Source organism: Vanessa atalanta, chromosome 15 (genome assembly GCF_905147765.1).
Source record: "Vanessa atalanta chromosome 15, ilVanAtal1.2, whole genome shotgun sequence".
Taxonomy (NCBI): Eukaryota; Metazoa; Arthropoda; class Insecta; order Lepidoptera; family Nymphalidae; genus Vanessa; species Vanessa atalanta.
The window spans coordinates 257,744-271,263 of record NC_061885.1 but is presented as its reverse complement, the minus strand read 5'-3'; the positions used below and the strand labels follow the sequence as shown (position 1 = coordinate 271,263).

Below are 13,520 nucleotides of genomic sequence, written 5' to 3'. Positions count from 1 at the left end.
CCTTTAATGACGAATTACCCGATAGGTGATTATTATGTTATAATTTGATTTTAATAATTTTATATAGATTTTTTTGGTAGTGTAGGTAAGTATAAAAACTATAAACCCTATATATGTGTTCCGCTGCTACCTGAACCCCTTTATACTTCTATTCTAATAGTATAAAGAGGTAAAATTTGTTTTATTTACCCGGGGGTTACATCCGGAACCAATGATCTCATTCTAAAACTTTTATCACTGGTAGAAATCTGTATCATTCTTAATTATCTCGTTTTACATAGGTATACTACTTTACTAAAATTATCTATGCATTAGCATTAGCAGCCCGTAAATGTCCCACTGCTGGGATAAAGGCCTCCTCTCCCTTTGAGGAGAAGGTTTGGAGCATATTCCATCACGCTGCTCCAATGCGGGTTGGCGGAATACACTTGTGGCAGAATTTCGTTGAAATTAGACACGTGCAGGTTTCCTCACGATGTTTTCGTTCACCGCCGAGCACGAGATGAATTATAAACACAAATTAAGCACATGAAATTTCAGTAGTGCCTGCCTGGGTTTGAACCCGAAATCATCGGTTAAGATGCACGCGTTCTAGCCACTGGGCCATCTCGGCTCAAATTTTATCAAATTATCTATATATATTTTAATTGCAAACAATAGCCTTGAGTATTTGTAACAGTGTAAAATGAGTAAATTGCAATACTTTAAATCATATTTACATTTACACGTATGTAGAGAATATTTGTCAGTGTCATAAAAGAGCAAATTTGTACAGCGGGAAACATTATTGATATAATAAAGATCGTATTTACTTTTCTCGAAGAATTGTAAGAATGTATTTAATTTATAACCACTACTATTCCAAATGTTGGGTTTACTTTTACTTAACTTTTGTGCTTTTATTTAATTATTAGTTATTTATTACACACACTGACACTTTACTGTCTTGAAATAAAATATATATTGAGTGGAAAGTGATCGCTAATGATAAATAATTGGTTTATCACTATATAGTATAAAAGATTTTTTTTAAATAGATAGATTGATCCAAGAGGAAGTTTTACATGTATTATACATGCACAATATAGTAGAGATAAACTGATAATTTTAGAGGTTTCCGAAGTGATGTCGTAAATAAACACATTATTTGCGCTTACATTGCAAACGCTGGCTGAACCCTACGAGATAGATCAAAATAATGTACTACAATATTGTATACATTAAAAAGATCTTCAAAAAAGTCTGCGATGGTATGGGTCTATCTCTTAGGGATAGCCCACAACAACCATTATTTATCCTTTATTTTTTACGAGAAATAATGGCTTATTTTCAAGGAGATTTTAAGCAATACAGCAATAATCGTTATCCAATTAAGTACCTTAAATACATTTTGCATTTAATATAGATCAATATGGTACATTACAGTATGTTATTTAAATGAATATTTTCGAAGTTATTACAGATCTAAAACGCAAAGACATGGCGGTTTGTATAGTCTAAAGAGTGTAGAACTGTGAACGTTGTAAGACATTCTGTAGTATATTTAGTATAGTAGTAGGCAGCATAGCACCTGTTCGAATCCGGGGCGGGTCGCTAGTTATAAATAACAATGCAATGTTATTGAAAAAACTACAGCCAAAAGCCTTAAATAAATATACAGACTTCATATCATCGGCATCGGCTTGAGGATACGGTAAGTTTTAAAAAACTAATAGTATCCGAGATTTTGAAGTGGTTCAATCAAACCGCCGGTCTAATGATATTATTAGATAATATTGGATATTATACTATAGAAATATAATTCAAAATCTGATTCGCGATTCGATTAAATCGATACACGAAAATACAATAAATATAATTCGAAATTCGACTTCCATAAAGCATAATTTATTTAATACGATATCAACTCCTGAGATCTGATGAGATACGCATGACGTTATAATTTTATTAGTTCAATTTAAGTTTAAAGTTTATAACAATGTCATTTTATTGCAGACTTTTTTTACTACTAGGCAATTTTGTATCAAGTCCTTTATGATATATGAGTTGATGAGAACTTCGTGCAAGCCCCTCTGGGTAAGTACCACCCAGTCATCAGATATTCCATCGCCAACAAGCAATAATTTGTATTGTTGGTCCGGTAAGCGCCAGTGTTATTTCCGACAAAAAAGACATTACTACTGAGTCTCTAAGGTTAGGGGTGCATTCGCGATGTAAGGAATGATTGATATTTCTCACAGCACTGATATTTATGGTGGTGGTGAACACGTGCCATTAGGTTCATTTGACAGTTCATCTACCTTTAATAAATAAAAAAAACATTAATTCAATTTGTAATACTTTTTGTTATTACTTAATCTGTGATATAAATTAAATTACAAGTAAAAAATAACATATTGCATATTAAAATCCAATTGATTGTCGTTGAGGAGAAATGGGGATTTTCATTCTGTTTTCACCAACAGACTAAAGAGCCATATTTAGTTTAACACATAGTGTATCACGAGCGAACCCAGGGTGGGTCTCTAGCGTAATTTATAGTTTAATATAATCTTTAATATTCAAAAATAAGAATATTTCTTATTTAATCATAACAAGAATTAGATAATAATATAAACACAGTACCTAAAGATTTCCATGAAGTTAAACAGGAAAATCTCAGTCACAAGACGCGTCGGGATTCACCGCCGACAACAGACAGACATGGCCGTCTTTATAAAGATTTGATGTTCTTACTTATTTCACTAGGACGTCGGCTGCCAGCTCTGCACGGTGTAGTTTTGAGTTCGCAAACATGAAGTTAGAGCAGTGTTTGACGGAAAAGAGCGTGAATCAAAAACTTCTGAACATTCAGTATGCGGTGCGCGGGCCGGTATTGGAACGTGCGGTACAGATTGAGAAAGAACTAGAGAAAGTAAGTTTATTTAAACATTCATTTCTCTGCTGACTTCGTAAACGTAAGAGAATATAAATATGTAAACGTTAAACACACAACAAGACTCGTATCTAAACCGTTGATTCTGAGTGCAAACCCGGGCAGGCACCACTGATTCATGTGCTTAATTTGTATTTATAATCCATCTCGTGCTCTTTGGTAAAGGAAAACTGCTAGGATGAGAATCTGCCACATGTAACCACCGACCCGTATTGGAGAAGCGTAGTGGTAGTTCCAACAGTGTGACGTTAAAAGGTTGTTACTTACTTAAACCTTAAATAAGTACAAAACAAGTTCGAACTGGATTTAAATTATTACATATTATTCCAGGATATTATTTTAATAATGCTTTGAATAATAATCATTTAATAAATACGTAATGACAGAACATTTAGACAGCGGATTTTATTTTTATTCATCGGTAATAATTGATCTTTAGTGTTATCAATAACAACATTTTGGATAGAAGAGTCAAACGCTAGAATGTCGGATTTCAATCCTCGGGCGAATTTATTATGATACACTCGCGATCTATTCGAGGGAATCACCCATAATGTAGTGATCTTCTTTATCACAGGCGTTTATTACATGCGTTTATTGTTAATTGTTTTGATTGCAAGATATTAATCTTGCAATCAAAACAATTAAACGCACAGAAAACTATTATTAACATAAATTTATATAATTTTAATTATAGTTTACATTTACCAAAAGATATTGAAAATTTATATAAACAATACGTTGCATCGAAGTAGATTCATAATCTTCTCAGTTGCTTCACAAAAAATTTAAAGCGTTCCAAAATATTTTTAAACGCTATAAGTGGGTAACATTACCATTGTTTTTAATGTAACTTTATTTTTAATTTTATAGGTTTATAATTGTTACGTTTTCTTAAGCCTTAAGCCGTATCTTTTGCCTAAGTTTATGCTTGTTTAAGTTTCTATTATTATTATTATTAATTTAAGAGTGTATTACTTTTTACTGTAATTCAATAGTGCTGTAAACACCTGTAGTGGTGTATCACACTGCATTGGTCCGTGTACTTTTGATTGAATTGTTTTTGTGAATATGCCGATGGTATTTCGAATAAATAAATAAATTTATCTTTAAATAGATCTAACTAAGTCGAAATAAATAAAAATTCTTCGTGGCACTGGAGTCTAAACACTACCAGATTCCAGTCCAGCTCCGGCCCCAGCTGTTAGTTAGAATTTGTAGACAGAAAAATCCAATATATTTTTAGTGGTTTGACCTAGTATTTTATCTACCTACCTCGTTGGTTACTATACCAACGAGCTAGCCACGTATTTCATCTTGTAGCTGTTGCTGGCACGTTACGATAGACTTAAATAATAATGAATATAAATAGTAGCTGTTATATTCCATCTTTTATTTAGTTAAGATTATTTTAGCCCGTGTGATGCTAATTTGAATTTGAATTGAAATTTGGTCTAAGAACCACCTCTGCCTATTATACTGTATTTATTACGTATTCATAACAAAGATTAATATTGAGGTAAACAGAAAAATATATAAGGTATTTATTTTACTTATTGAATCTATTTATAAAAGTTTTTATGGATAAACGAGGATCTAAACTCGAAAAAGAATTGCTGTTGGAAGCTCGCCAAGTCTTGCGTTCGTTAAATTGTATCCTTGGGCGGTTTGCTAATTTGTATTTAACGGTATGAAGGCAGGTTGAATGGCAGTTAGACCACCTGATGGTAAGTGAAACCATTGGCGCTGTTAGAATGCCAACCGTGGGAACTAAGATGTTCTATCCCTTGTGCCTGTACAACCGGAACATAACAATACTAAGTATTTGATGGTAGAATATATGATGTGGTATGTAACCCAGGCGGGCTTTGACAAAGCCCTACCACCAAGTAATCTGTTTTTACAGTATATACCAATAGTTATTTATATAAATATGTAGCTAACTTTTCTTAAGAACTCAGAGGAACATATTTTTTCATAATATAGCTTGATCTGACAGCGCCTTCCTTCTTTCCTCGATCGATCGGTTATTCGTGTGAAGTTTTATTGTCCTTCTAGGATTTATTTCTGGGACAGCATACATTTTACAATAAAACCCATTTTTTTAAGGAAAATTAAATATGTACTATTTTATGTAAAATACCTTAAAAAAAATTTATTTCTTCAAAATTCTTGTCACCTTCACCTTTTCCAAGATATGTAGAGCGTAGGAGTACAAGATAATTTATCCCAAAGCGGAATTCCCTCCACAGCGTAATATTTGGAATGAATAGGACAATTGAAATATCCTTGATATCGGCGGCCGGGGAGGGTTTAGCGTTTATTGCGGCTTTCCGGGTAATGTAACGATTGTTTAGAGCCATATAATTCGAAACACAACTTTATTACCTTCCGTAAAATACAGTCAAAATTAACGTGGTAGGGTCGAACGAATCTATTTATTGATACGGCCGAAATATTTATTAAAAGCCTACCTACGATGGTTTTTTTCTTAGCTGTAGTTGTAGTGTGTTAATGAATTTTATGTTTATTTCAGGGCGTGAGTAAGCCTTTCAAGCGCGTGGTTCGTGCCAACCTCGGTGACGCTCATGCGCTCGGTCAGAAGCCTTTTACTTTCATACGACAGGTGTGTGTTATTTACTGTTATTGCGATAAAGAAATAAGATAAGGATAGATGAGTATAAATTAATAACACGAAAATACCGTGGTTTCGATATTTAAAACCTGGAAATTTCACCTCACACACAAACATGAGGTAACTAGAAGTAATTAGCTTTAATCAGATTCGCGATAGCTTTGCGAATAATAGCTACATTCGTTTAAATATACATAAGTATACATTATTCTCAAAGTTACCGCAAATCTGATAAAAAATGATAACTATAGATAGCAGTTTCTTGATAATTTACTGCCAACTGCTTACTCCCATAACGTGTTTTGAGTGAAGAACAGAGTATACCTCTAATCATGAACTTCGTGCCTATTGATTTAATAAATTAATGTGGAAGGCTGTTTATTAAAGCAACACGTTTTTACGACAGAAGTCCTCAACATTAGGTATATTCATGCGTTCCAGTAAGGATTGCGCGTGCGCCCTGTAACTATAGATCTAACTACTAGAATTATACTTTGAATTATTTTATGTGACATGTAGGTGTTAGCGCTAGTCGCGTGTCCCGAACTGATGACATGGCCCAACATCCCCGAGGACGTCAAGGAACGCGTTAAAGAAATTCTTGAAGATTGCATGTGAGATATTTTCTATTTTACAGATATAAATTAAAATAAATATATATTACTTATAGGTTTTAGAAAATAATTAAATTGACATTTCGTATGGTTTTCTTTTGCGATTAAATAAAGTAAGCCGTTATATTAATTTTCCAGTAAAGGTTCAGCTGGCGCATATTCCCCGTCAGGTGGGCTGAGTGTGGTGCGCAAGCGCGTGGCGCAGTACCTGCACGCGCGCGACGGAGTGAGTGCGGCGCCTGAGCACGTGTACCTCGGTGCGGGCGCCTCCGACCTCGTCAAAACTGTGCTCTCCTTGTTCGTGCACGACGTCGAAGGGAAACCACCATGTACTTACTTTGTATTTCTTATTTCTTTAAATCTTTCGTGTATTGGATTTGGAAATTCATTAATTACAGTTAACGTCATTAACATACAGTTAAAGTATGTATGGTCCTGTCAAACAGCATCATCGTATTCGTAGTGTCTTTCACAAAGACTGAATGGTTATTGTATTTTCCACAGCGGTGATGGTGTCGATACCACAGTATCCACTGTTTTCGGGAACGCTTTCTGAATTAGGATTGCGTCAAGCCAATTATTACTTAGACGAGGAAAATAACTGGGCACTGAAGATCCAGGAGTTAGAGAGATGTTGGCGAGAGGCGAGTGTGGACAGTCACGTGCGAGCTCTGGTCGTCATAAATCCTGGAAACCCCACAGGGCAGGTAAAAAGCTAAAGAAACAATTATGTAGATCATGTTTATGTATTTATAGTATCTATATAATTTCAAAAAAAATTGAATTTTTATCATATTATATACTTAGTTGTCGGTTGTCATGTGTTTGGCAATAAGTGGCCTATGTCCTTCCTTGGAGTTCAAGTTTCCTTCATACCAAATTTCGTCTAATTTAATTCAATGGTTTGGCAGTGAAAGAGCGACAGACAGACAGACATACTTACTTTCTCATTTATAATATTAGTATAGAAGTATAGATTATATCTTAAGTTTAATCGGAAGATCCAATGATTTACCTCTAGAGTGAACTTTTACAACATATACATATAGGTATATATAATTATATATTTTTATATAAATACTTTTTTATTTTATATTAAAAAACAATCTCCAGTAATTTAATTACTTAAATACATTTTAATTTTATTACTTAAAGTGAAGATTAAAATAAATCGATATTTCAATCATTATATACATACATACGTAGTCTACTATCAACTAAGCGATGGGCGCTGTCTGGTGTCTTGTGAGATAAATTAACTTAGTCTAAATAAATACGAATGAAATAGATTAATCAATTAATTAAGCAAAGGGTAAAATCAAACGAAAGAGGAAAGTCACTTCAGTCTCCGTTCCCGAGGGTGTTGCTGCTTCATTACCGGAGCTATTTACTTTTGTTCAACTTGAAGGGGGTACTCTCGTGTCCTCTCTTCAGAATTAATGATTCGATTCTATTACAAAGATTCCTGATAACTATTCTATTAGAACTGTATAAATTATATTTAGAACTGACATTATTAGTAATTTATTATTAAACCAAAAATAAAAAGGATAAACTATAAAAATGTCTAAGATTTTATTAAATTAAGTAAATGTACATACGTTAGCATAGCATAGCAAAGTAGTATACACACGTTATTTATATCGTCGAGAATGGGCAAGGACTTTTTTGGTAATCACAAACATGGCTATGATTACGATATTGTATGCCTTAAAATTCTTGTTAGTAGGGCTTTGTGTTAACCCGTTTGGATAGTACTCATCGATATTCTAGGTTTAAAAGGTGAGAGAGCCAGACACAAGGGACATAACGTCTTGATTTCCGGGGTTGATTGCACATTGGCGATGATAAGGAATGGTTAATATTTTTTACAGCGCCATTGTCTATGGTCAATATTGACTACTTACCTTCAGGTGGCCCATTTGCTCATCCGCCTACCTACAGCATTAAAAAACAGCTATTAGAAGTAAATCTAATCTAATAATACAATTGTGTTGCATTACCTGTACGCATGTGGTGTTTAAAGTGGTAAAATTCATTGAATGTTGACAGGTGCTCGCGAGAGAAAATATTGAGGAAATAATAAGATTCGCGTATGATCACGATCTCTTCATATTGGCTGATGAGGTCTACCAAGAGAACATTATTTCTAAGGACTTCCATTCCTTTAAAAAGGTTGGTGGTTTAATGATGCTAACGCTGTTATTATTTATTTAAACTCTCAATCTGAACAAGCACCGATGATTCATTTGTTTTATCTCTTGTTCGGTGGGTAAGATATCGTAAAAAGACCTGCGTGTGATGAATGAAATCTACAACACGCATCACGCAGACTACTCAATAAGAGAAACAAAGCCCCAAAATATAATGTTTGACCTAAGGAGAATAAAGGAATACATTTCGAATTCGTGTATGATTCATCTTCTGCTTTCCACTAATAATCGTGTACCTCCCAGGTGATGCACGAAATGGGAGCGCCCTATAGCGGCATGGAGCTGGCTAGCTTCAGCACGAGCTCGAAGGGCTGGGCGGCGGAGTGCGGCCTGCGCGCCGGCTTCGTGGAGCTGCCGCGACTCGACCCCCGCGTGCGCGCCGCCTTCGAGGCCACGCGCGGCCTGCAACAGTGCCCCTCCGTGCTCGGACAGTGCGCGCTGGACTGCATCGTAAGTTCCGTCAAACTCCGTTACTAAGTTTTCAAATAATTCCGAGACGAAAATCATCGACAAAGTCAATATAATGCTGCATCCAAAACTATAATACTCAAACTGTAAAGCTTCTATGACATAACCGTAACCGGATTTTACTTCTCTTTTTAGTAAAGAATATTCAGCTAGTGTAGTAATATCTACTGTATACAGATGCGGCCGCCGCGGGCGGGCGAGGCGTCGTACCCGCGCTGGTCGAGCGAGCGCGCCGCCGTGCGCCGCGTGCTGGCCGAGCGCGCCGCCGCCGCCGCGCGCGCGCTCGGCGCCATCCCGGGGTACTCCTGCAACCCTATCGATGTGAGACAACACTTCGTATACACTTAAGTATACTACATACTAGCCTGAAATATGTGATCAATAACGCCCGTTGAAATGTTTTGTGATTTGTATTTCTTAGGGCGCAGTGTTCGCGTTCCCGCGCGTGGAGCTGCCGGCGCGTGCGCAGATCGCCGCGGCCGAGTCGAACGTGTCTGCGGACGAGTTTTACTGCTTGCGCCTGCTGGAGGAGACAGGTGCGGGTCCATTTCACTGACATTTACACTGATATTTCTTTAAATAAAATTAACTTGCGAACTAAAATGAAGATTCGGAATTACTAATACTGTAATGTCCCTCATTTTACAAATTCGTATATGTATATACTATCCCATCAAAAACATAAATGTAAAAATGAGAGCCAAGTTAAATATTATGATATATACCTTGGTTGTTGACTTCAACGACAAAAGAAGTGAGATCTAAATTTTTGCCAAGTTAAATAGCCCTTCTGAAATTTATTTATAACTACATAAAATAGCATTTCTTCTTATAACTTGGGATAATATATTGTTGCCTAAGGTCTGACTTGGCTAGTTCTCATATAAGAATTATATTATAGCCTTCGTAAGTTCTAAGCCTTTACAAATGAATTATAAACACAAATTAAGCACGCAAATATTCAATGGTACTTGTCTAGATATGAACTCGCAATATCTGGTTAAGATTAATGTTTTCTAGTGACTGGACCATCACAGCTCTTAATGTACGTATATACTAACTAAGCAATACTGAGCTGTCCTCCATTCTTCTTAGATGTTCTGAGTTATAATTTGTTATTCTAAACACAAACTACAAGTTGTGTTTATAAACATATAAGAACTAGCCAAGTCAGACCTTAGGCAACAATATATTATCCCAAGTTATAAGAAGAAATGCTATTTTATGTAGTTATAAATAAATTTCAGAAGGGCTATTTAACTTGGCAAAAATTTAGATCTCACTTCTTTTGTCGTTGAAGTCAACAACCAAGGTATATATCATAATATTTAACTTGGCTCTCATTTTTACATTTATGTTTTTGATGGGATATCACTACTTTTTGTATATAAATTATTAATAGGTACTTATTAATAACAAAATTAATACCAAATGGTTTTTGTTAAGCTATTCTATTTTCCTACGTTTACGGGGTATAATTGTCTTTTTTTTGATACGTTCTTATTTTTCTTGTAGGTACCTCTGAAATGTTCGAGTGAATTGCCCATTCAGTGTCCGGATTTTTTTTTACGCGTTTTCTGTTTATACTTAATTTGGCCAAGTAGGGGTGGTATAACGTGCGCAGACGGTTGTACTCTACAATAGAGCTCTCTTGTGTCTTGATTTGAATTGGACCTAAATTGATAAGATGTACTCCATCTGAGGTTTTAACTCTAGAGAGGCCAACGTAAGCCTGCTCTTTACTTAATATAGAGGAGCCTATGTCGAAAAGAGCACCGTCAAGGCGAAGGCCTTGTAATTTGTGTATAATAGTAGAATATGCTAAGCAAATAGAGAATTGTTTCCTTTGAACATATATGTACATTACTTAATATCTGTAACTTGGTTTTGACTTCTAGTTCGCAAATTAAATTATGTTTAAATTGAATTGTTATTTTACGTGCGCTATTGCTGTTATCGACGTCCCCAATGTACCTTCTCTATTTTTCCATTGGACCCATTCATCAGTCCTTTGCTGACATCAGCATGCTTGCTCGATACTGTTCTTCCAAGCAATAAGGAGCCCCGTTTGTAGCGCTAGAGTACAAACTTAAATCATTCCAGTTACGATATACATACTCTACTACAATCTCATGAAACCTTTTTTATTGTTGTATACTAGTATACTCAAACAAAAAATATGCAGTCGAATAGACTAGGCAGTTTCCATCGGAAGGTATTGAAATAATTCTTATGAGCGCGGTTGCCACTCGCTCAGACACGTCCGCGTTAAGGTTTAATCGCAACGCTCCTAACCCGCTGCTCCGGCGTCGCGTCGCGCGCCGTGTACCGAAATGCCTATTATTATTATTTTTTTAAGTATAATTATTCGGCACCATTGATGTGCGCTAAATGCTAGTTAATAACGTAATAAATACGAAAGTCGGCTATACTCATAAGTACTAAAACGGAAATATTTGGATTTAAAAAACTTAAGGGTGGTATTCAACTTGTTATATATTCACGTGAAGACCTTAAAATCCACTTGAAGACCGGCTGTCATAAGTTTTGATTGCTGGTTCTTACATCATTTTTTTATTATTACAGTTATTGCAGGAACTAAGTATATAAGTGTTCCTATAGACCCAATAAAATGAAAAATTATAATAAAATGATAAAAAATTACCAGTTTCAGATTTTTTCCTTTATATTGGCTTAATTATCTACCTGCATGCCAAATTTGAACTTTCTAGGTCACCTGGAAGTAGGATATAGTTTTGATCTATAGGTCAGTCAGTGATAAAAATGACGATTTTTAGACGTTAATATCTAAATAACCATTTGAGATGCGTTTATGAAATTTGGAACACATATGTATCTCGCGAGTCTTAATATATGAGCCAAATTTGACACATCTATGTCAAATAGTTTTTGAGTTATGAGGAGGTCAAAAGTGGCTCCAAATGGTTCGTGTAATATTACACACGGTGCTACTAGCCAGTTCTGTTACTAGAACTTGGCTGACACGCTACCGCGTGTCTAGATATTTATTATACACCGAAATATTTTGTTTTGAATTCGAAGTTTTGAAAAATATTTCAGGTATTTGCGTAGTACCGGGTTCAGGGTTCGGTCAGCTCCCGGGCACTTTTCACTTTCGGACCACCATCCTGCACCAACAGGAAGAGTTTCAGCACATGATGGAGTCCTTCCGAAGATTTCACATTGACTTCCTCCGTAAATACTCATAATAACACATAAAGGCGATCACAAATATTGGTGTAAGATTCTTTTATAATGTGTCGATACATAAAAGTGAGTCGGGACCATGTATCTTGAATTTAAATATATCTATATAAATCCAAATGTCTTGTAAAAATAAGATTATTAATAGTTCAGTCGTTAAGTGTTAAGTGGCATCTCTAATGTCATGATAAAGTATTTAATTAAATGTTAAGGTTATGTAAGTTACTACCAGTTAGTAACGTACTACATCGTCGACGAATATTCTGACAATTCTGACTTCCCCAGAGTATGGCTATTATTTTTTCTAATGTTAATCATGTATCTGTTAAGTATTTATAATAAATATTTTTATGATAGTAAATGTTTTGTTTTAATTTCATGTTTTTTGTTTTTATTTAAATGTCAATTAAATCATCATCGGTGGGGTGGACATTTTATTAAAGAGTAGATATATTATCTTCTCGCTTCCATAAGATAAATATTAAAATTCAAAGCTGAGACCTCTCCAGAAAAGGCCACGAATAGCAATTCATTTCCATAACTATCAATGCAAATACATATTTGCTTTAAAGCCTTAATTATACACTAATAAAATTTAAAATACTATTGGTAAGATTATGATCGCGTGGAATACAAGAATGCTAGCAGCATTTCCCCGTCCAATCGCAATCCTCTGGGCAAAAATGGAACCTGCCTGCTTATCTCAGTGAAGACAATAACATGTGAATTGTGAATAAATACTTTAAGTAAAGGTTTTTGCACTCCTACTCCTAACTGTTTCCCTGTTATACATACACACACACATATATATATATATATATATATGAATATGGACAGTAGTATACATATCAATATCATTGGTATACACTTGTCTTTTAGAGCTCTTATACATTTTTATTTAGCAGTTTACAGGGTGACAAGTGAATTACTATCAACATTTAAGGAGAATACTCGGTACATAATTCACATTCGAATTATGTAATAAAAATAGGTACTCAATATTTGACCAAATTTTAATTAAATACATGTGTCCAACATTGCCAGCGGCGCGTGCGGCGTGGTGTTGTACTGTGCCGCTTGCCACCCGCGACCCCCGCCCCTTGGCCTGTAGCTAATTAAGTCAGTAGGGCAAGCGCCTAGTGCTGGGTCATTTCAGATTTTACGTAAAACGAAACGAACCGGTTTTTTACATTTACAAAACAGTTCTTCGAAATGGTTATAAAAAAAACCGGTTTGTTTTCATAGGTTCGAGAACTTACTATATTTACGATACTTTACTGAAATAATGTATATTCAAAACTGGAGTCATATTATATAATTTTGAAAATAGACTTCGACTTTATAATTTATTTGGATTAATTCTACGTCACGCACTTATTTGCATTTAAAAAAACAGAAAGTTAAGAAATATTTTTAAATTATTTGTAATT

General features: G+C 35.0%; 1 protein-coding gene across 1 annotated transcript; it reads left to right on the top strand.

Annotated features, from left to right (window-relative positions):
- The first annotated feature begins 2,762 nt into the window (after window positions 1–2,762).
- On the top strand, window positions 2,763–12,388 carry LOC125069314 (alanine aminotransferase 1-like). Its single transcript, XM_047678763.1, has 10 exons — window positions 2,763–2,914; window positions 5,472–5,561; window positions 6,090–6,184; window positions 6,323–6,513; window positions 6,689–6,891; window positions 8,237–8,359; window positions 8,641–8,847; window positions 9,043–9,186; window positions 9,287–9,401; window positions 11,947–12,388. The coding sequence occupies exons 1-10, from the start codon at window positions 2,795–2,797 to the stop codon at window positions 12,093–12,095; spliced, it is 1,437 nt and encodes a 478-aa protein (XP_047534719.1). The 5' UTR covers window positions 2,763–2,794; the 3' UTR covers window positions 12,096–12,388.
- Window positions 12,389–13,520: the final 1,132 nt, after the last annotated feature.